The 21,210-nt window shown below is 45.5% G+C and overlaps 1 protein-coding gene across 1 annotated transcript in view; it reads right to left on the minus strand.

Moving 5' to 3' along the window:
- The window catches only part of LOC123723687 (IQ motif and SEC7 domain-containing protein 3), a 29,489-nt gene that overhangs the window by 3,478 nt on the left and 4,801 nt on the right, over positions 1-21,210 (minus strand). Inside the window, exons 3-14 of the mRNA XM_082956629.1 lie at positions 14,529-14,658; positions 13,508-13,858; positions 12,643-13,382; positions 8,999-9,160; positions 7,909-8,031; positions 6,567-6,733; positions 5,282-5,421; positions 4,016-4,147; positions 3,790-3,889; positions 3,475-3,633; positions 3,131-3,226; positions 3,004-3,047 (exon numbers count right to left, since the gene is read on the minus strand). Coding sequence (XP_082812755.1) covers positions 3,004-3,047; positions 3,131-3,226; positions 3,475-3,633; positions 3,790-3,889; positions 4,016-4,147; positions 5,282-5,421; positions 6,567-6,733; positions 7,909-8,031; positions 8,999-9,160; positions 12,643-13,382; positions 13,508-13,858; positions 14,529-14,658 — 2,344 coding nt within the window. The remainder of the gene's footprint in view (positions 1-3,003; positions 3,048-3,130; positions 3,227-3,474; positions 3,634-3,789; positions 3,890-4,015; positions 4,148-5,281; positions 5,422-6,566; positions 6,734-7,908; positions 8,032-8,998; positions 9,161-12,642; positions 13,383-13,507; positions 13,859-14,528; positions 14,659-21,210) is intronic.

Raw genomic sequence — 21,210 nt, forward strand, 5'->3', positions numbered from 1 at the left:
GTGGAGGAACTGGGCTTGATTCAAATCAAATCAAATTGTATTTTTCACATGCGCTGAATACAACCGGTGAAATGCTTACTTACAAAACCTGAACTAACAATGCAGTTTTAAGAAAAAATAAGTGTTAAGAAAGTATTTACTAAATAAACTGAAGTAAACAATAAAATAATAACAAATAATTAAAGGGCAACAATAAAATAACAGTAACGAGGCTATACACAGGGGGTACAAGTACAGAGTCAATGTTCGGGGGCACCAGTTAGTCGAGGTAATTGAGGTAATATGTATGAGGATGGGGGCGTGTTTGGCCCTCCTTTTCCTGTAGTCCACGATCATCTCCTTTGACTTGATCACGTTGAGGGAGTGGTTGTTGTCCTGGCACCACACTGCCAGGTCTCTGACCTCCTCCCTATAGGCTGTCTCATTGTTGTCGGTGATCATGCCTACCACTGTTGTGTTGTCGGCAAATTAAATGATGGTGTTGGAGTCGTGCTTGGCCATGCAGTCATGGGTGAACAGGGAGTACAGAGGGGACTAAGCACGCACCCCTGAGGGGCTCCCGTGTTGAGGATCAGAGTGGCAGATGTGTTGTTACCTACCCTTACCACCTGGGGGCGGCCCGTCAGGAAGTCCAGGATTCAGTTGTAGAGAGGGCTATTTAATTCCAGGGTCCTTAGCTTAATTATGAGCTTTGAGGGCACTATGGTGTTGAACTCATGGTGCTCTCATGCATGCCTCAGTGTTGTTGTAGTCAATGTATAGCATTCTCACGTAGGTGCTCCTTTTGTCCATGTGGGAAAGGGCAGTGTGGAGTGTAATAGAGATGGCGTCATCAGTGGATCTGTTGGGGCGGTATGCAAATTGGAGTGGGTCTAGGGTGTCTGGGATGATGGTGTTGATGTGAGCCATGACCAGCCTTTCAAAGCACTTCATGACTACAGACATGAGTGCTACAGGGCAGTAGTCATTTAGGCATGTTACCTTGGTGTTCTTGGGCACATGGACTATGATGGTCTGCTTGAAATATGTTGCTATTACAGACTCAGTCAGGGACAAGTGTAAATGTCAATGAGGACACTTGCCAGTTGGTCAGTGCATGCTCGGACTATACATCCTGATAATCCATTTGGCCCTCCGGCCTTGGGAATGTTGACCTGTTTATCGGTCATACTCACATCGGCTACGGAGAGCGTAATCACACAGTCGTCCGGAACAGCTGGTGCTCTCGTGCATGCTTCAGTGTTGCTTGACTTGAAGGCGCATAGAAGTAATTTAGCTTGTCTGGTAGGCTCATGTCACTGGGCAGCTCACGGCTGTGCTTCCCTTTGTAGTCTGTAATAGTTTACAAGCCCTGCCACATCTGACGAGCGTTGAAGCCGTTGTAGTAGGATTCAATCTTAGTCCTGTATTGATGCTTTGCCTTCATCGGAGGGCATAGCGGGATTTCTTATCAGCGTCCAGGTTAGAGTCCCGTTCCTTGAAAGCAGCAGCTCTACCCTTTAGCTCAGTGTGGATGTTGCCTGTAATCCTTGGCTTCTGGTTGGGGTATGTACGTACGGTCACTGTGGGGACGACATCATCAATGCACTTATTGATGAAGCCAGTGACTGATGTAGTGAACTCCTCAATGCCATCGGTAGAATCCCAGAACATATTCCAGTCTGTACTTGCAAAATAGTCCTGTAGCTTAGCAACTGCGTCATCTGACCACTTCCATATTATGCGTGTCACTGGTACTTCCTGCTTTAGTTTTTGCTTGTATGCAGGAATCAGGAGGATAGAGTTATGGTCAGATTTGCCAATTGGAGGGCTAGGGAGAGTTTTGTACGCGTCTCTGAGCGTGGAGTAAAGGTGGTCTAGAGTTTTCTCTGGTTGAAAATGTAACATGCTGGTAGAAATGAAGTAAAATGGATTTAAGTTTCCCTGCATTAAAGTCCCGGCCACTAGGAGCGCCGCCTCTGGATGAGTATTTTCTTGCATTGGTTTGTGGTGGTAAATAGACAGCTATGAAATATATAGATGAAAACTCTCTTGGTACATAGTGTGGTCTACAGCTTATCATGAGATACTCTACCTCAGGCGAGTAAAACCTTGAGACTTCATTAATATTAGATTTTGTGCACCAGCTGTTGTTGACACAGACCGCCACCCCTTGTCTATCTATTCTATCTTGCCGATGCACGGAAAACCCAGCCAGCTGTATGTTATCCATGTCGTCGTTCAACCACGAATGGATGAAACATAAGATATTACAGTTTTTAATGTCCCGTTGGTAGGATAGTCTTGATCGGCGCTCATCCAGTTTATTATCCAATGATTGCACGTTGGCTAATAGGACTGAAGGTAGAGGAGTTTACCCACTCGCCGTCAGATTCATATAAGGCACCCCAACCTATATCTCTGTCTCGTCTTAATGCAAATGATGGAGATTTGGGCCTTGTCTGGTGTCTGAAGTAAATCCTTTGCGTCCGACTCGTTACGAGGTGAGTAATCGCTGTTCTGATATCCAGAAGCTCTTTTCGGTCATAAGAGACGGTGGCAGAAACATTAAGTCCAAAAGTCCAAAAAGTTACAAATAACGCAAAAGAACACACAATAGCACAATTGGTTAGGAGCCCGTAAAACGGCAGCAATTTCCTCCAGCGCCATTTAAAAAAATCATACACATGCATGCATACACAGACACACGCATCAACCCTGAGTCTGGCCATGGAGATGGTTTTCTAGCATGCCAACAGGGCTTAGAAAAGCTTATGATGGCTGGGAAGCAGATGTTCTGTTAGCAGGAGACTAATAGCTAATAGCTAAACCCCCACTAGCAGGTGGCTAATAGCTAATTACTGGCCCATGTTAGCAGAAAGCTGAAGGTTAAATCTAGCCCTACAGTTGTGGCTGTGTCGCTCTGAGTCACACAGAGCTGGAGGGAGATGATGAGGGTCTCCTTTACTCCTCACCTGTCTGTATCTTTGCTAGCAAAAAATACACTGTGTGTATGTGACTCACCTCCACAGTGTTGTTGCTAGTCTTGTCATACAGATCTTTCTGGGCTGAGGGGAGAAACACAGAAGTGACACTCAGAGACACAGAGTGGTGTGTGGCGCTAGTTGCTAACTTAGTGTTTGTTTGTTACCTGTGGGGGATCCTGTGTGTCGACTGAGTGTGCCCATCTGTCCTCCGTTGGTGTGGGGGGTGTGAGTCTGCACCCCCTGTTCTCTCTTCAGCTCCCCTGTAGACAGTGATATATGACCATATATTACATGTAGTGTGTCTGTCTGTCTGTCTGTCTGTCTGTCTGTCTGTCTGTCTGTCTGTCTGTCTGTCTGTCTGTCTGTCTGTCTGTCTGTCTGTCTGTCTGTCTGTCTGTCTGTCTGTCTGTCTGTCTGTCTGTCTGTCTGTCTGTCTGTCTGTCTGTCTGTCTGTCTGTCTGTGTGTGTGTGTGTGTGTGTGTGTGTGTGTGTGTGTGAGTGTGCTCACATTGGATGTGTATCTGCTCCATCTCGTTGACCTCAGTGATGGACTCTCGTAGCTCCTCTGTGAACTTCCTGAGCTCTTCTCCACTGGGGGAGCAGAAACTCACCATCTGCTTCTTCTCTGACGAGAACGGACTCAACATGGTGATGCCATGAGCATAGTCTGGACACACACAGTTAGCTATGTGAGAAGAATGGTGATGCCACTGGTATAGTCTGGACTCTGGACAGACAATGTCACAGCTCATAATTAGCTATGTATGTAGAAGTACAGTAGTAGTAGTCGTAGTAGTAGTAGTAATGGTAGTATAGTAATTACATTCGTTACTGAAGAGGTGGAATTGCATGCCCAGTAGACCCATGGCTTTACAGAAGGTGTAGGAGGCAGAAGTCTTCTTCTTGGGACACAACTTCAGGATCTGTGTGAGGAGATAGCAGAATGAACATAAGCTATACCATCAGTACACATTCACACACTGTTATTACACAAAATAACACTAGTCGTGTGCGTGTGTACGCGGTAGCGTGTGCGTGTGTGTTCTCACAAGTATGAGGTCGTTGAACAGGAACACCTCTCTCTGGGTGTTGGCCAGTTTCTGTTTCAGGGGTTTGTTGAAGTCTGCCACCTCAAACAGACGACAGCAGCACACCAGCCTACGGTGGGGCACAGACAGAATCTACAAAGAAACACACACACACACACACCATGAGGTTAACACACACACACCATGAGGTTAACACACACACACCATGAGGTTAACACACACACACCATGAGGTTAACACACACACACCATGAGGTTAACACACACACACCATGAGGTTAACACACACACACCATGGGCTATACACACACACACCATGTGCTAAACACACGCACCATGGGCTAAACACACACACACCATGGGCTAAACACACACACACCATGAGGTTAACACACACACTATGGGCTATACACACACACACCATGTGCTAAACACACGCACCATGGGCTAAACACACACACACCATGAGGTTAACACACACACACCATGGGCTAAACACACACACACCATGAGGTTAACACACACACACCATGGGCTAAACACACACACACCATGGGCTAAACACACACACACCATGAGGTTAACACACACACACCATGAGGTTAACACACACACACCATGGGCTAAACACACACACACCATGAGGTTAACACACACACACCATGAGGTTAACACACACACACCATGAGGTTAACACACACACCATGAGGTTAACACACACACACCATGAGGTTAACACACACACACCATGAGGTTAACACACACACACCATGAGGTTAACACACACACACCATGGGCTAAACACACACACACCACAGGCTTAACACACACACACACACCATGTGCTAAACACACGCACCATGGGCTAAACACACACACACCATGGGGTTAACACACACACACCATGAGGTTAACACACACACACCATTGGCTAAACACACACATATACACACACCATGAGGTTAACACACACACACCATTGGGTTAACACACACACACCATGGGGTTAACACACACACACCATGGGGTTAACACACACACCATGGGGTTAACACAGACACACTCACCACTCTCTCACATACATGCACACACCTCTCCCTCAAACTCTCTCATTCTCTCTCCTCTCTTTCAGACACACAACACACACACACACGCACCACTCTCTCTCTCTCTCTCTCTCTCTCTCTCTCTCTCTCTCTCTCTCTCTCCCTCTCGCTTTCTGTCTAGCTATCTGACACACACACACACCCAAACCCAACACACTCACCGTCTTCATGCCCAGTATGGACTGTTCCACACGGCTGACGTAGGTGACGTGGTCTTCGTTGGAGCGTAGCTCTCGCTGCTGGGTCCTCTCATAGATCCCTGCTACCATCTCCCTGGGGATGTCTGCCCCATCGTCCACTCCTGAGGGAACAGGGACACACACTACCAGTCACACAGGAGGAACTACAGAGGAAATTCACAAAATAAAGTAATAGCTGAATTTACTCCATCCCTGGTTTAGACTCGTTGCAGGACAGGACAGGATTGGCTGGTGTTAGGAGCACCCCTATTTGTCAACAGTAGATATGCTGTGGCTCTATCATACCACTAGAGGGAGACCTTGTGTTGTGTTCTAGTCAGGAGAGAAGCCCCCATTCCAAAATCAAATCAAATCGTAGTGGTTACATACACATGGTTAACAGATGTTATTGCGAGTGTAGCGAAATGCTTGTGCTTCTAGTTCTGACAGTGCAGCAATATCTAACAAGTAATCTAACAATTCTACAACAGATACCTAGTACACACAAATCTAAGTAAAGGAATGGAATAAGAATATATACATATAAACATATGGATGAGCAATGACAGAGCGGCATAGGCAAGATGCAATAGATGGTATAAAATACAGATATACATATGAGATGAGTAATGCAAGATATGTAAACATTATTAAAGTGGCATTATTAAAGTGGCATTATTAAAGTGGCATTATTAAAGTGGCATTATTAGAACATGAGGAGGGGACTTAGGGATGTTCCAGCCCTCAGCCTTCTCTCTCTTGTCCCTGGTTTGGTTTGTTCTCTACACTGAACAGCCCTGATCCTGCCACTCTAATGATATGGGCCAGTCCAGATGAAAATGGTCCTGTGTTGTATTAAAATATTCAAAGAATTGTGTGTGTGCATCTGTGCAGGTTTGTGTGTCAGTTCTATAAATAACCCCTCCAGTGTCTCAGAAACACTGTCATAAATGTTGCAAGGCTTCTGCAGCTCATTATACTGAGTCACACTCATAAACACACACACACACACACACACACACACACACACACACACACACACACACACACACACACACACACACACACACACACACACACACACACACACACACACACAAATATCACCATGTGGTTTGTATTATTTTGATTCTTTCTTTTATCAGTAGGCACAAAAATCACACCGAAGGGTGAACAAAACAAAGGCACAACCCCCCTAACAAGCTAGGCTCTGTTTATTGACAACACACAGACAGACACACAGACAGACACACAGACACCCAGTCACCTCGTAGGTTGCGTATGAAATCGTCGAGGCCCATCTTGCGTTGAGGTTTGATGTTAGGGGAGTACATGTCAGTGTTGAGGAGGACCACAGCAAAGGCCAGGATGAAGATGGTGTCTGGGTTATGGAACTGCTGCACCACCTCAGGATTACACATGCAATACCTCTGACTGGAGAGATGGACAGAGAGAGATGGAGAGAGAGGTATCTACACATACTCTTTTGTTGCTGAGAATTTTGCAAACCTGTAGTGTATTCAAGGTTTAAAACTGCTTCTAAACTTAGTAATTTCCACTTTAAAATGTCAGCCCTAAGAAAAAATGTATAAACCCCTACAAAGAAATTCCAATAATTTTAATCCACATAATAATTCACATTTTCTGTTGCAGCTGGATTATTTTCCTGTTGTAGCAAACTGGCTCAAATTAAGATCCTACATATGTACAGTACCTCTGACAGGGGGAAGGGGGCAGTGAAAAAGAGAGAGTGAAAGAGAGACAGAGAAAGAGACAGGTCCAGTGAAAAAGAAAGAGAGTGTGAAAGAAAGAGAAAGAGACAAAAAGCTGTTCTGCTGTAATGGTCTCAGAAACAAACAGCTTCTCCATCAGTATCATTAGTTAGTAACTCATCTTCAGACATTAATACTGTTAACTGGTGGGTTCTTACATCCTGACAAGAGTTGTACGGTATAACCCTCCTCCCAAGCATATACACACATACACTTTGTCAGTGTTCAGTTTCCTGAGATTCCTGCTGCACATCAAATACTGGGAATGATCAGTGTGTGATTACATAACAAAGTTATTTCTACACCAGCTAGTTCTCTTATCTTCACATCTGCATATGAGAGATGCTCACCAGCTGGCACGGAATAATACCTCCATTAAAATAACTTCTTATGTCACCCTATGTCACCCTTATGACAGATGACATAACATCTGTTACATAACACTCATGTAACTTCTTGTCTATCTTACTACCCCCTCCCAGATAGGTAGGACGTTGTCCCTACAGCTTAAAACCTTGGTCCTGGTGGCAGGACACTTCTTGTCTATCTTACTACCCCCTCCTAGATAGGTAGGACGTTGTCCCTACAGCTTAAAACCATGATCCTGGAGGCAGGATACTTCTTGTTTTAGACCTGGGAGACCACTAGGTAGCTGGAATTTAGCTAATCACTGATATTGATTGGCTCAGTTGCTGAAGTTTTTAGTAATCAGGTCAGGTGTGGTGCTTGGTTGGACTTGCTGTTTGTGACACTACAGAACCAGAATGTCTGCCCCTGGAGTAGCCCTGATATGCTGATCAATCTGAGGATATGATGTGATTGGTTGATGGGTCTGACCTGAAAGCTTCAATGAGTCTCTCCACCTTCTGGGCCTCTCCCTGGACTCTGATGTGAGCCTGGAACTTCCTCAGAGCCTCGTCCAGCTCCATCCCAGAGAAGTCCATCTCATCGACCACACAGCTAGAGACAGGGGGAGAAGAGGTTAGTTGGCTATGTCTCTCTCATGTCACCGTTGACTTCATTGTTTTGTGTGTTTGTGTCTGAGGGTGAGAGAGGGTGAGTGTACAACTGCTCTTGGCGTTTTTTCCCCTTTTTCAGTCATAGTTCCATTACAGAAACACTGACCTGGAAAACGCACACACACACACACAAATTTACTCACACACTTAACAAGTGCTTATACAGTACATATTCCTCCCAAAGGATAAAGGAAAAGAGAGGGAGATAGAGGGGGGAGTATAGAGAAAATAAAAGAAAGGAAGAGAGGGGGAGTAGAGAGAAAAGAAGAGAAGGGAGAGAGGGGGAGTATAGAGAAAAGAAGAGAAGGGGAGAGGGGGAGTAGAGAGAAAAGAAGAGAAGGGGAGAGAGGGGGAGTAGAGAGAAAAGAAGAGAAAGGAGAGAGGGAGTAGAGGGAAAAGAAGAGAAGGGAGAGAGGGAGTAGAGGGAAAAGAAGAGAAAGGAGAGAGGGAGTAGAGGGAAAAGAAGAGAAGGGAGAGAGGGAGTAGAGGGAAAAGAAGAGAAGGGAGAGAGGGGGAGTAGAGGGAAAAGAAGAGAAGGGAGAGAGGGAGTAGAGGGAAAAGAAGAGAAGGGAGAGGGGGAGTAGAGGGAAAAGAAGAGAAGGGAGAGAGGGAGTAGAGGGAAAAGAAGAGAAGGGAGAGAGGGAGTAGAGGGAAAAGAAGAGAAGGGAGAGAGGGGGAGTAGAGGGAAAAGAAGAGAAGGGAGAGAGAGGGAGTAGAGAGAAAATAAGAGAGGGAGAGAGAGGGGGAGAAAAAAATTGTGCTGAGTGCTGTGACCTATTTTTTCTCTAAGCAAAGCACATTCTCCTGGCTCTCTCACTCTCTGCAGTGTGAGAGCATGCATCCGTGTGTGTGTGTATGAGTGTGTATGTGTAAAACATATTTGTGCTTTATTTTGTGTGTGGACTCACTCCAGGACGTCTCTGTTGAAGAGCAGCTTGCTGTTCCCCAAGAACTCTCCAATCATCTGTCGGCTTAGGCCCTTCCTCTGTAACAGGAAGTGGGCCACGCCCATGGGCGTGTCTGGGACGAAACCACGCGTGATAAGGAAGTGGATGCCTCTCTCTGGGTTGCTAGAGCACAGATAGATAGCACAATATAAGTGTATGCGTGTGTGTGTGTGCGTGTATGTGTGTGAATAGAACCGTAAAGTGATAAGCAACTCTCTCAGTCTCAGGGATGCACATTAGCTAATTTACAATAACTACAGGCTGCAGGCCAACTGTATATACAGTTGAAGTCGGAGGTTTACATACACTTAGGTTGGAGTCATTAAAACGTGTTTTTCAACCACTCCACAGATTTCTTGTTTAACAAACTATATTTTTTGGAAGTCGGTTATGACATCTACTTTGTGCATGACAAGTAATTTTTCCTACAATTGTTTACATACAGACTATTTCAATTATAATTCACTGTATCATAATTCCAGTGGGTCAGAAGTTTACATACACCAAGTTGTGCCTTTAAACAGCTTGGAAAATTCCAGAACATGATGTCATGGCTTTAGAAGCTTCTGATAGGCTAATTGACATCATTTGAGTCAATTGGAGGTGTACCTGTGGATGTATTTCAAGGCCTACCTTCAAACTCAGTGTATCTTTTCTTGACATCATGGGAAAATCAAAAGAAATTATTCAAGACCTCAGAAAAAAAATAGCAGACCTCCACAAGTTTGGTTCATCCTTGGGAGCAACTTCCAAACGCCTGAAGGTACCACGTTCATCTGTACAAACAATAGTACGCAAGTATAAACACCATGGGACCACGCTGCCGTCATACCGCTCAGGAAGGAGACGCGTTCTTTCTCCTAGAGATGAACATACTTTGGTGCGAAAAGTGCAAATCAATCTCAGAACAACAGCAAAGGATCTTGTGAAGATGCTGGAGGAAACAGGTACAAAAGTATCTATATCCACAGTAAAACGAGTCCTATATCGACATAACCTGAAAGGCCGCTCAGCAAGGAAGAAGCCACTGCTCCAAAACCGCCATAAAAAAGCCAGACTATGGTTTGCAACTGCACATGGGGACAAAGATTGTACTTTTTGGAGAAATGTCCTCTGGTCTGATGAGACAAAAATAGAACTGTTTGGCCATAATGACCATCGTTACGTTTGGAGGAAAAAAGGGGAGGCTTGCAAGCCTAAGAACACCATCCCAACCGTGAAGCACGGGGGTGGCAGTATCATGTTGTGGGGGTGCTTTGCTGCAGGACTGGTGCACTTCACAAAATAGATGGCATCATGAGCAAGGAAAAGTATGTGGATATATTGAAGCAACATCTCAAGACATCAGTCAGGAAGTTAAAGCTTGGTCGCAAATGGGTCTTCCAAATGGACAATGACCCCAAGCATACTTCCAAAGTTGTGGCAAAATGGCTTAAACAACAAAGTCAAGGTATTGGAGTGGCCATCACAAAGCCCTGACCTCAATCCTATAGAAAATGTGTGGGCAGAACTGAAAAAGCGTGTGTGAGCAAGGAGGCCTACAAAACTGACAGAGTTACACCAGCTCTGTCAGGAGGAATGAGCCAAAATTCACCCAACTTATTGTGGGAAGCTTGTGGAAGGCTACCCGAAACGTTTGACCCAAGTTAAACAATTTAAAAGCAATGCTACCAAATACTAATTGAGTGTATGTAAACTTCTGACCCACTGGGAATGTGATGAAAGAAATAAAAGCTGAAATAAATCATTCTCTCTACTATTATTCTGACATGTCCCATTCTTAAAATAAAGTGGTGATCCTAACTGACCTAAAACAGGGAATTTTTACTAGGATTAAATGTCAGGAATTGTTAAAAACTGAGTTTAAATGTATTTGTCTAAGGTGTATGTAAACTTCTGACTTCAACTGTACTCCTATATATAAAGACCACCTTTCCACCTCTCTCTCCCTTTTCCTCTTCCCCTTTCTAGAGCAGATACCTGTTCTGTGAATAATTCTGTGAGTAGCTAGAGGACAATTCAACCATGTGCGTGATCGTTTATCAAATCAAATCAAATACCTTATACACACAAAGGTAAAGGGATGAATAAGATTATGTACATATAAATATATGGATGAGCAATGGCCGTGCGGCATAGGCAAGATGCAGTAGATGGTATAGAATACAGTATATGCATATGAGATGAGTAATGTAGAATACTTAAACATTATTAAAGTAGCATTATTTAAAGTGACTAGTGATACCTTTATTAAGTCAATTTATTAAAGTGGCCAGAGATTTGAGTCTGCATGTTGGCAGCAGCCTTTCTATGTTAGTGACGGCTGTTTAACAGTCTGATGGCCTTGTGATAGAAGCTGTTTTTCAGTCTCTCGGTCCCTGCTTTGATGCACCTGTACTGACCTCACCTTCTGGATGATGGCAGGGTGAACAGGCAGTGGCTTGGGTGGTTGTTGTCCTTGATGATCTTTTTGGCCTTCCTGTGACATCGGGAGGTGTAGGTGTCCTGGAGGGCAAGTAGTTTGCCCCCGGTGATGCGTTGTGCAGACCGCGCTAGAATGCTACCAGCTCATGTCGCGCATTCAATATGCTGATAGAATTTAGGAAGTCTTGTTCTCAGGTTAGCTTTGTTAAAATCCCCAGCTACAATAAATGCAGCCTCAGTATGTATGGTTTCCAGTTTACAGAGTCCAGTGAAGTTCTTTCAGAGCCGACGAGGTATCTGCTTGGGGGGGATATACACGGCCGTGACTATAATCGAAGAGAATTCTATTGGAAGATAACGCGGTCGGCATTTGATTGTAAGGAATTCTAGTTCAGGTGAACAAAAGGACTTGATTTCCTGTATGTTGTTGTGATTACACCATGAGTCGTTAATCATAAGGCATACAACCCCGCCCTTCTTCTTACCAGAGAGATATTTGTTTCTGTCAGCGTGATGCATGAAGAAACCAGGTGGCTGTACCGACTCTGACAACATAACCCGAGTGAGCCATGTTTCCGTGAAACAGAGAACGTTACAATCTCTGATGTCTCTCTGGAAGGCAACTTGTGCCCTAATTTCGTCCACCTTGTTATGTAGAGATTGGACATTGGCGAGTAATATGCTCGGATGCGGTGGATGGTGTGTTTGCCTTCTGAGTCTGACCAGTAGGCCGCTCCGTCTGCCTCTCCTGCAGCGACCGCGTTGTTTTGTGTCGGCCTCTGGGATAAGATCCCATGTCTAGGGTGGAGGTCCGAACAAAGGATCCACTTCGGGAAAGACGTATTCCTGGTTGTAATGTTGGTAAGTTGGTAAGCTTTTATATCCAATTGTTCTTCCTGGCTGTATGTAATAACAGTTGAGATTTTCTGGGCTTACAATGTAAGAAATAATACCTAAAAAAACAAATAACTGCATAGTTTCCTAAGGACCTGAAGCGAGGCGACCATCTCTGTCGGTGACATCTTGCTACATTAGAAGGTGTATAATGTGCGTGTTTGCATGTGTGTGTGTGTGTGTGTGTGTGTGTGTGTGTGTGTGTGTGTGTGTGTGTGTGTGTGTGTGTGTGTGTGTGTGTGTGTGTGTGTGTGTGTGTGTGTGTGTGTGTGTGTGTGTGTACTTACACGTTGAAGAGGTTGAGTCCGATGCGGTAGAGTCGTTTGCGGTGTGTGTCAGTGGAGAGTGTGGGGGATCGGCAGGAGGCAGGGTCCTGGCATCGGTCTCTGGGCAGAGAGAGGACCAGGGCCTGAAGGGCCTCAGTGGTGGGGTCCCTGACTGACTGGGACCCTGGCTGGGATTGGGGGTGATGGGCCTGGGGGTATGTGGAATACTGAGGGTACTGGGGATAGGATGACTGAATGGTATACTGGTTAGACTGGGCCGAGGTGGAGGTAGAGGTTGAACTGAGTATCTCTGAGCCACTCTGCACCCCCATCTCTCCCCCCTGCCCTGTCACAGTTGACTCCATCCTCAACCCTCCTCCCTTCAACAATTCCTCACTGGGAGGGGGGGCAGGGAACTCTTTTTCACCCCCCAGCTGGGAGGTTGTTGTTTGTCTCCCTGCCCCTCCCCCGTCCATTGAGGCTTGCCTGCTTCCTCCTCCCCCTGCCCCTGTGTTGCCGTGGGTAGTGGTGGTAGTGGAGGTGGTAGTCGTGGAGACAGTGTAGTTGTTGGTGTCGATGTGAACGGTGACATCTCTGAAGGCCATGAGCAGGGAGCTGGCGCTGCGAGGCATACAGGCACTCTGACCAGCCGCCCGAAACGCCTCGGGGTCCATCAGCAGCCCCCCTGTCCCCCCCTCAACCCCCTCCGACAGGCTCCACCCACGCAGGGCCTCGTCTATCGAATGGGCCAGCGAGCGCACCTGGAATAAGAATCATAATACTAGTCATAGGAAGACCTTTAAGCTGTATTATGATGAAACACTAGGCTCACTGTAACGGCAAACTATTATGATGCTAGGCTATGCTAGTGTTACATAAAGCCCACCTGCTCTGAGAAGCAGTCCTCCAGCTGTGTGAGCGAGGGGCCAGGGCCCGTGGCAGGGGAGGCTGAGGGGGGCAGGGAGGTGGAGCGTGAGGGGGGTGGTGGGGGTGTTTTGGGGCGCAATGGTGGGCCCCCGCTCTCTAACAGGAAGCTGTGTCGCTGGGTGGGGTTCTGGCCCCGGCTAGGGTTGGGCCGGCGCAGGGAAATGCGGCGTGGCAACTTGCTCTCTGACAAAGAGTTCCGGATCTTCTGGAAGTTCTTACTGAGCTGGTACTGACGGAACGCTGTCTGAATACGACATGCAGCACGCCGCGACACCAGGTGACCACCGTACCTCAGCTCCAACTCCTCTATCTACAGACAGAGAGGGGGGAGAAAAGAAGAGAGAGTAGAGAGAAAAATATTGTTGCCAAGGTTTTTGGGGGGAAATATTGTAGTCTTAACAGGACAATGCTGAAAGCCTCCGGTTGTTAAACTGGATGTTTCTCCAAATATAAAAGGAAAGTGGGCAAGCTCTCCTCTCTGAAAACAGTACAACACACCCCCTCACCAAACTCCAATACCTTTCTACCAGATACACCTATCGCTACATCACTGTGTCTCAAACAGAAAGCTAACAGAAGACAAGTAACCCCCTTTCACTTCCTCTGAGGCTCAGATAAAGAGAGGGGGAGTGGAAGAGTGGGAAGGAGAAGCAGAGAAGAAAGGGGAGAGGGAGAATAAGGACAGAGAGAGAAAGACACACACAGCGTGGTCCATTTGGCACTTCTCTGTGCAATATAAAGACATCTCCTGCAGTCAGCAGGAGCTATTAGCTGTTACCATGACAACCCATCATCCCCCATGTTCCTGTTACCCGTGAGATGGAAGGGCTGGTGTTCTCTCTTTCTTACTCTCTTCTCTTTCTGTCTGTCTCTCTCTTTCTCTCTCATCAAGAGTACAGTATCATATACACACAGAAACACAAACCCAGTTAATCACAACCCACCTGTATGCCTCTGCACACACACACACACACACACACCTGTTTGGTCTTGTTCTCCAGGGCAAGTTCATAGTCGCTGGGTCCTTCTCTATGAGCCACACCTACTGACCCCTCTCCTTCCTGTCTGCTGGAGGAAGTCCCGCCCTCCAGACCCAGCAGCTGCCCATCACTATGGAAACAACAACACTCACCTTCAACGCCTGGGATAACGTGTGTATGTGTGTATGTACTGTATGTGTGTGTGTGTTTCCTCTGCTGTTTTACCCTAATTGCTAAGTCTACCAGTTGTTATATAAGCCAGCTCTAAAACCACAGCTACTGTATAAAAGCAAAGACTGGTCATGTTTAAATAATGACTACATCACTAATGTTCCTCTCTGGTTCCACTATTTAGCTAACACTGCCTGTGTGTGTGTGTGTGTGTGTGTGTGTGTGTGTGTGTGTGTGTGTGTGTGTGTGTGTGTGTGTGTGTGTGTGTTTGTGTGTGTGCGTGTGCGTGTGCGTTTGTGTGTGTTTGTGTGTGTTTGTGTGTGTGTGTGTGTGTGTGTTTGCACGTGCTGGAGGCTACCTTTACTTAACACTCTATTAAAAACACCACCATACCCTCGCTGCAGTCCGCAAATACAGGACTATTAAAGAACCAGTGCACTAGTTTTGTGAAAAATATATTTTTAACAGAAATATATTTTTAACAAAAATATATAGTATATATATATTGTTTCATTATTTTTTATTATTATTATTTTTCAGGGGGTGCTATGCGCTTCAGAGAACGAGTTTCCACTGCTCCAGAATCTAATGCCAATGCTTGGCATTGCGAGCAGTGATCTTCCAGAGGCAGTTTGGAACTCAGTTTTGCAACCGAGGACAGGCGATTTTAATTTTTTATATATATTTTTTACCCCCTTTTTCTCCCCAATTTCATGGTATCCAATTGTTAGTAGTTACTGTCTTGTCTCATCGCTACAACTCCCACACGGACTCGGGAGAGGCGAAGGTCAAGAGCCATGCGTCCTCCGAAACACAACCCGATCAAGCCGCACTGCTTCTTAACACAGCACGCATCCAACCCAGAAGCCAGCCACACCAATGTGTCGGAGGAAACACCGTACACCTAGCGACCTGGTCAGCATGCACTGCGCCCGGCCCGCCACAGGAGTCGCTAGTGTGCGATGAGACAAGGATATCCCTGCCGGCCAAACCCTCCCTAACCCGGACGACGCTGGGTCAATTGTGCGCCGCCCCATGGACCTCTCAGTCGCGGCCGGCTGCGACAGAGCCTGGGCTCGAACCCAGAGTCTCTGGTGGCACAGCTAACACTGCGATGCAGTGCCTTAGACCACTGTGCCACCCGGGAGGCGGACAGGCGATTTTAACACGCTACATGCTTCAGCACTCGGCCGTCCTGTTCTGTGAGCTCTACCACTTCGCGGCTGAGCTGTTGTTGCTCCTAGACGTTTCCACTTCACAATAACAGCACTTACAGTTGACCGGGACAGTTCTAGCAGGGCAGAGATTACATGGCTGTGTGTTCAATTTTGTACACCTGTCAGTAACTGGTGTGGCTGAAATAGCTGAATCCACCAGTTTGTATATATAGTGTATATATACTGTGCACTTGGGAAGTATTCAGACCCCTTCCCCTTTTCCACATTTTGTTACGTTACAGTCTTATTCTAAATAGATTTTTTTATCCTCATTAATCTACACACAATACCCCATAATGATGAAGCGAAAACAGTTTGTTTAGAAATTAGTATTATTATGTTTTTTTAAATAACTTATATACATAAGTATTCTGACCCTTTACTATGAGACTCGAAATTGAGCTCCGGTGCATCCTGTTTCCATGGATCATCATTGAGATGTTTCTACAACTTGATTGGAGTCCATCTGTGGTAAATTCTATTTATTGGGCATGATTTGGAAATGCACACACCTGTCTATATAAGGTCCCACAGTTGACAGTGCATGTCAGAGCAAAAACTAAGCCATGAGGTTGAAGGAATTGTCCGTAGAGCTCTGAGACAGAATTGTGTCGAGACACAGATCTGGGGAAGGGTACCAAAAAATGTCTACAGCATTGAAGGTTCCCAAGAATACACTGGCCTCCATCATTCTTAAAGGGAAGAAGTTTGGATCCACCTAGGCTCTTGCTAGAGCTGGCCGCCCGGCCAAACTGAGCAATCGGAGAAGAAGGGCCTTGGTTAGGGAGGTGACCAAGAACCCGATGGTCACTCTGGCAGAGCTCCAGAGTTCCTCTGTAGAGATGGAAGAACCTTCCAGAAGGAAAACCATCTCTGCAGCACTCCACCAATCAAGCCTTTATGGTAGAGTGGCCAGACGGAAGCCACTCCTCAGTAAAAGGCATATGACAGCCTCCTTGGAGTTTGTCAAAAGGCACCAAAAGGACTCTCAGACCATGGGAAACATGATTCTCTGGTGTGATGAAACCAAGATTGAACTCTTTGGCCTGATTGCCTAGCGTCACATCTGGTGGAAACCTGGCACCATCCCTACAGTGAAGCATGGTGTCTCAGCCTCCAGTATTTATGCTGCAGTAGTTTATGTGTCGGGGAGCTAGGGTCAGTCTGTCACATCTGGAGTATTTCTCTTGTCTTTTCCGGTGTCCTGTGTGAATTTAAATATGCTCTCTCTAATTCTCTCTTTCTTTCTTTCTTTCTTTCTTTCTTTCTTTCTTTCTTTCTTTCTTTCTTTCTTTCTTTCTTTCTTTCTTTCTTTCTTTCTTTCTTTCTTTCTTTCTCTCACTCGGAGGACCTGAGCCCTAGGACCATGCCTCAGGACTACCTGGCTTGATGACTCCTTGCTGTCCCCAGTTCACCTGGCCGTGCTGCTGCTCCAGTTCCAACTGTTCTGCCTGCAGCTATGGAACCCTGACCTGTTCACCGGACGTGCTACCTGTCCCAGAACTGCTGTCCCAGACCTGCTGGAACCCTGACCTATTCACCGGACGTGCTACCTGTTCCAGACCTGCTGTTTTCAACTCTCTAGAGACAGCAGGAGCGGTAGAGATACTCTCAAAGATCGGCTATGAAAAAACCAACTGACACTTACTCTTGTGTTACTGACTTGTTGCACCCTCGACAACTACTATGATTATTATTATTTGACCATGCTGGTCATTTATGAACATTTGAACATCTAGGCCATGTGCTGTTATAATCTCCACCCGGCACAGCCAGAAGAGGACTGGCCACACCTCATAGCCTGGTTCCTCTCTAGGTTTCTTCCTAGGTTTTGGCCTTTCTAGGGAGTTTTTCCTAGCCACCGTGCTTCTACAGCTGCATTGCTTGCTGTTTGGGGTTTTAGGCTGGGTTTCTGTACAGCACTTTGAGATATCAGCTGATGTAAGAAGGGCAATATAAATACATTTGATTTGATTTGATTTGATGGCAGCATCTTGCTTTGGGGATATTGTTCAGCAGCGTGGACTGGGAGACTAGTCAGGGTCGAGGGAAAGATGAACGGAGAGATCCTTGATGAAAACCTACTCCAGAGCACTCAGGACCTCAGACTGGGGCAAAGGTTCACCTTCCAACAGGACAACAACCCTAAGCACACAGACAAGACAATGCAGGAATGGCTTCGGGACAAGTCTCTGAATGTCCTTGAGTAGCCCAGCCAGAGCCCGGACTTGAACCCGATCGAACATCTCTGGAGAGACCTGAAAATAGCTGTGCAGCAACGCTCCCCATCCAACCTGACAGAACTTGAGAGGATCTGCAGAGAAGAATTGGAGAAACTCCGCAAATACAGGTGTGCCAAGCTTGTAGCACCATACCCAAGAAGACTCAAGGCTGTAGTCGCTGCCAAAGTCACTTCAACAAAGTACTGAGTAAAGGGTTTGAATACTTATGTAAGTGGATATTTCATTTTTTTTTTTACCAACACTTCTAAAAACATGTTTTTGCTTTGTCACTATGGGGTATTGTGAGTAGACTGATGAGAGGAAAAAACTATGTAATCACTTTTAGAATAAGGCTGTAACAAAATGTGGAAAAAGTCAAGGGGTCTGAATACTTTCCGAATGCGCTGTATATAAACCCTGTTGCTGTTCATTTTGCTCAAACCGGACACCCTATTAGTTCTCTGAGATACATTGGGATAGAAAGGCTTAAGATGTCATGCAGGGGAGGGGACATTGGGAGGAAACTACTTCAAAGGAAATCTTTCTGGATCCACAGGGTCAACACACTGTCCCATATCTTGGCCTGAATGAGGAGTTTGATTTGAAACCTTTTCTATAGTTCTATGTCCAAACTGCTGTTTTTACCTGAAGGGAATATTGTTGTCACGCCCTGATCTGTTTCACCTGTCTTTGTGATTGTCTCCACCCACCTCCAGGTGTCACCTGTTTTCCCCATTAGTCCCTGGGTATTTATTCCAGTGTTCCCTGTTTGTCTGTTGCCAGTTTGTCTTGTCTTGTCAAGTCAACCAGTGTGTTTTTCCGTGCTCCTGCTTTTTCTTGTCTCTCTTTTGCAAGTCCTCCCTGTTTTGACCCTTGCCTGCCTTGACTCTGAACCCGCCTGCCCTGACCTCAAGCCTGCCTGCCACTCTGTACCTCCTGGACTCTGACCTTGTTTATGATCTTTTTGCCTGTCCATGACCATTCTATTGCCCCTTGGATTATAATAAATATCAGAGACTCGAACCATCTGCCACCCGTGTCTGCATCCGGGTCTCCCCCTGTGCCCTTATATTTGTGTATATACAGTACCAGTCAAAAGTTTGGACACACCTACTGATTCAAGGGTTTTTCTTTATTTTTACTATTTTTTACACTGTAGAATAATATTGGAGACATCAAAACTATGAAAAACACATGGAATCATGTAGTAACCAAAAAAGTGTTAAACAAATGAAAATATATTTTATATTTGATATTCTTCAAAGTAGTCACCCTTTGCCTTGATGACAGCTTTGCACACTCTTGGCATTCACTCAACCAGCTTCATGAGGAATGTTTTCCCACATACGCTGAGCACTTGTTGGCTGCTTTTCCTTCACTCTGCGGTCCAACTCATCCCAAACCATCTCAATTGGGTTGAGGTCGGGTGATTGTTGAGGCCAGGTCATCTGATGCAGCACTCCATCACTCTCCTTCTCGGTCAAATAGCCCTTACACAGCCTGGAGGTGTGTTTTTGGGTCATTGTCCTGTTGAAAAACAAATGTCCCACTAAGTGCAAACCAGATGGGATGGCGTATCGCTGCAGAATGCTGTGGTAGCCATGCTGGTTAAGTGTGCCTTGAATTGTATATAAATCACTGACGGTGTCATCAGCAAAGCACCCCCACACCATCACACCTCCTCCTCCATGCTTCACGGTGGGAACCACACATGCGGAGATCATCCATTCACCTACTGCGTCTCACAAAGACACAGCTGTTGGAACCAAAAATCTCATATTTGGACTCATCAGACCAAAGGACAGATTTCCACCGGTCTAATGTCCATTGCTCAAGCAAGTCTCTTCTTATTATTGGTGTCCTTTAGTATGGTTTCTTTGCAGAAATTCAACCATGAAGGCCTGACTCACACAGTCTCCTCTGAACAGTTGATGTTGAGATGTGTCTGTTACTTGAACTCTGTGAAGCATTTATTTGGGCTGCAATTTCTGAGGCTGGTAACTCTACTGAACTTATCCTCTCTCTGGGCCTTCCTTTCTTGTGGCGGTCCTCACACACACACACACACACACACACAGTTTTATCATAGAGCTTGATGGTTTTTGTGACTGCACTTGAAGAAACTTTCAAATTTCTTGAGATTGTCCACATTGACTGACCTTCATGTCTTAAAGTGATGATGGACTGTCATTTCTCTTTGCTTATTTGAGCTGTTCTTGCCATAATATGGACTTGGTATTTTACCAAATAGGGCTATCTTCCGTATCCCCCCCCCCCCCCCCCAATACCTTGTCACAACACAACTGATTGGCTCAAAAGCATTAAGAAGGAAATTAATTTCACAAATAGACTTTTAACAAGGCACACCTGTTCATTGAAATGCATTCCAGGTGACTACCTAATGAAGCTGGTTGAGAGAGTGCCAAGAGTGTGCAAAGCTGTCATCAAGGCAAAGGGTGGCTACTTTGAAGAATCTCAAATATAAAATATATTTTGATTTGTTCAACACTTGTTTGATTACTACATGATTCCATATGTGTTATTTCATAGTTTTGATGTCTTCACTATTATTCTACAATGTAGAAAATAGTACAAATAAAGAAAAACCCTTGAGTGACTAGGTGTGTCCAAACTTTTGACTGGTACTGTATATAATTGTAAACATTTATCACATTTCTCATGCATGGTAATATATTTTGATTGATTTAATGTTGATTCTGTGAACCTATATTGTTTTTTTACCTCCTCTTTCAGGTTGTGAAGTTACTGAGCACTGCCCCAATATATAGGACCTTTCACCCACACCTGGAATATGAATGCCTGATGAAGACCTAACACACTGGGTACACACTGGTTGAATCAACATTGTTTCCATTACGTTTTTAAATTACGTTAATCCAGTGTCGAATAGACGTACGTGCCCTGTGGGAAGGGTCGTAATACACACACACACACCACTGGTTTCTCTGCCTCCTCTAATGTCACAGTGAAGGAGAAATGAACATCTGTCATCTCACATCACCGTACAGACACCCACAGCCAGAGGGGACACACATACCTGCACAAACATAC

The sequence above is a fragment of the Salmo salar genome, chromosome 10, assembly GCF_965601325.2.
Source record: "Salmo salar chromosome 10, fSalSal1, whole genome shotgun sequence".
NCBI lineage: Eukaryota > Metazoa > Chordata > Actinopteri > Salmoniformes > Salmonidae > Salmo > Salmo salar.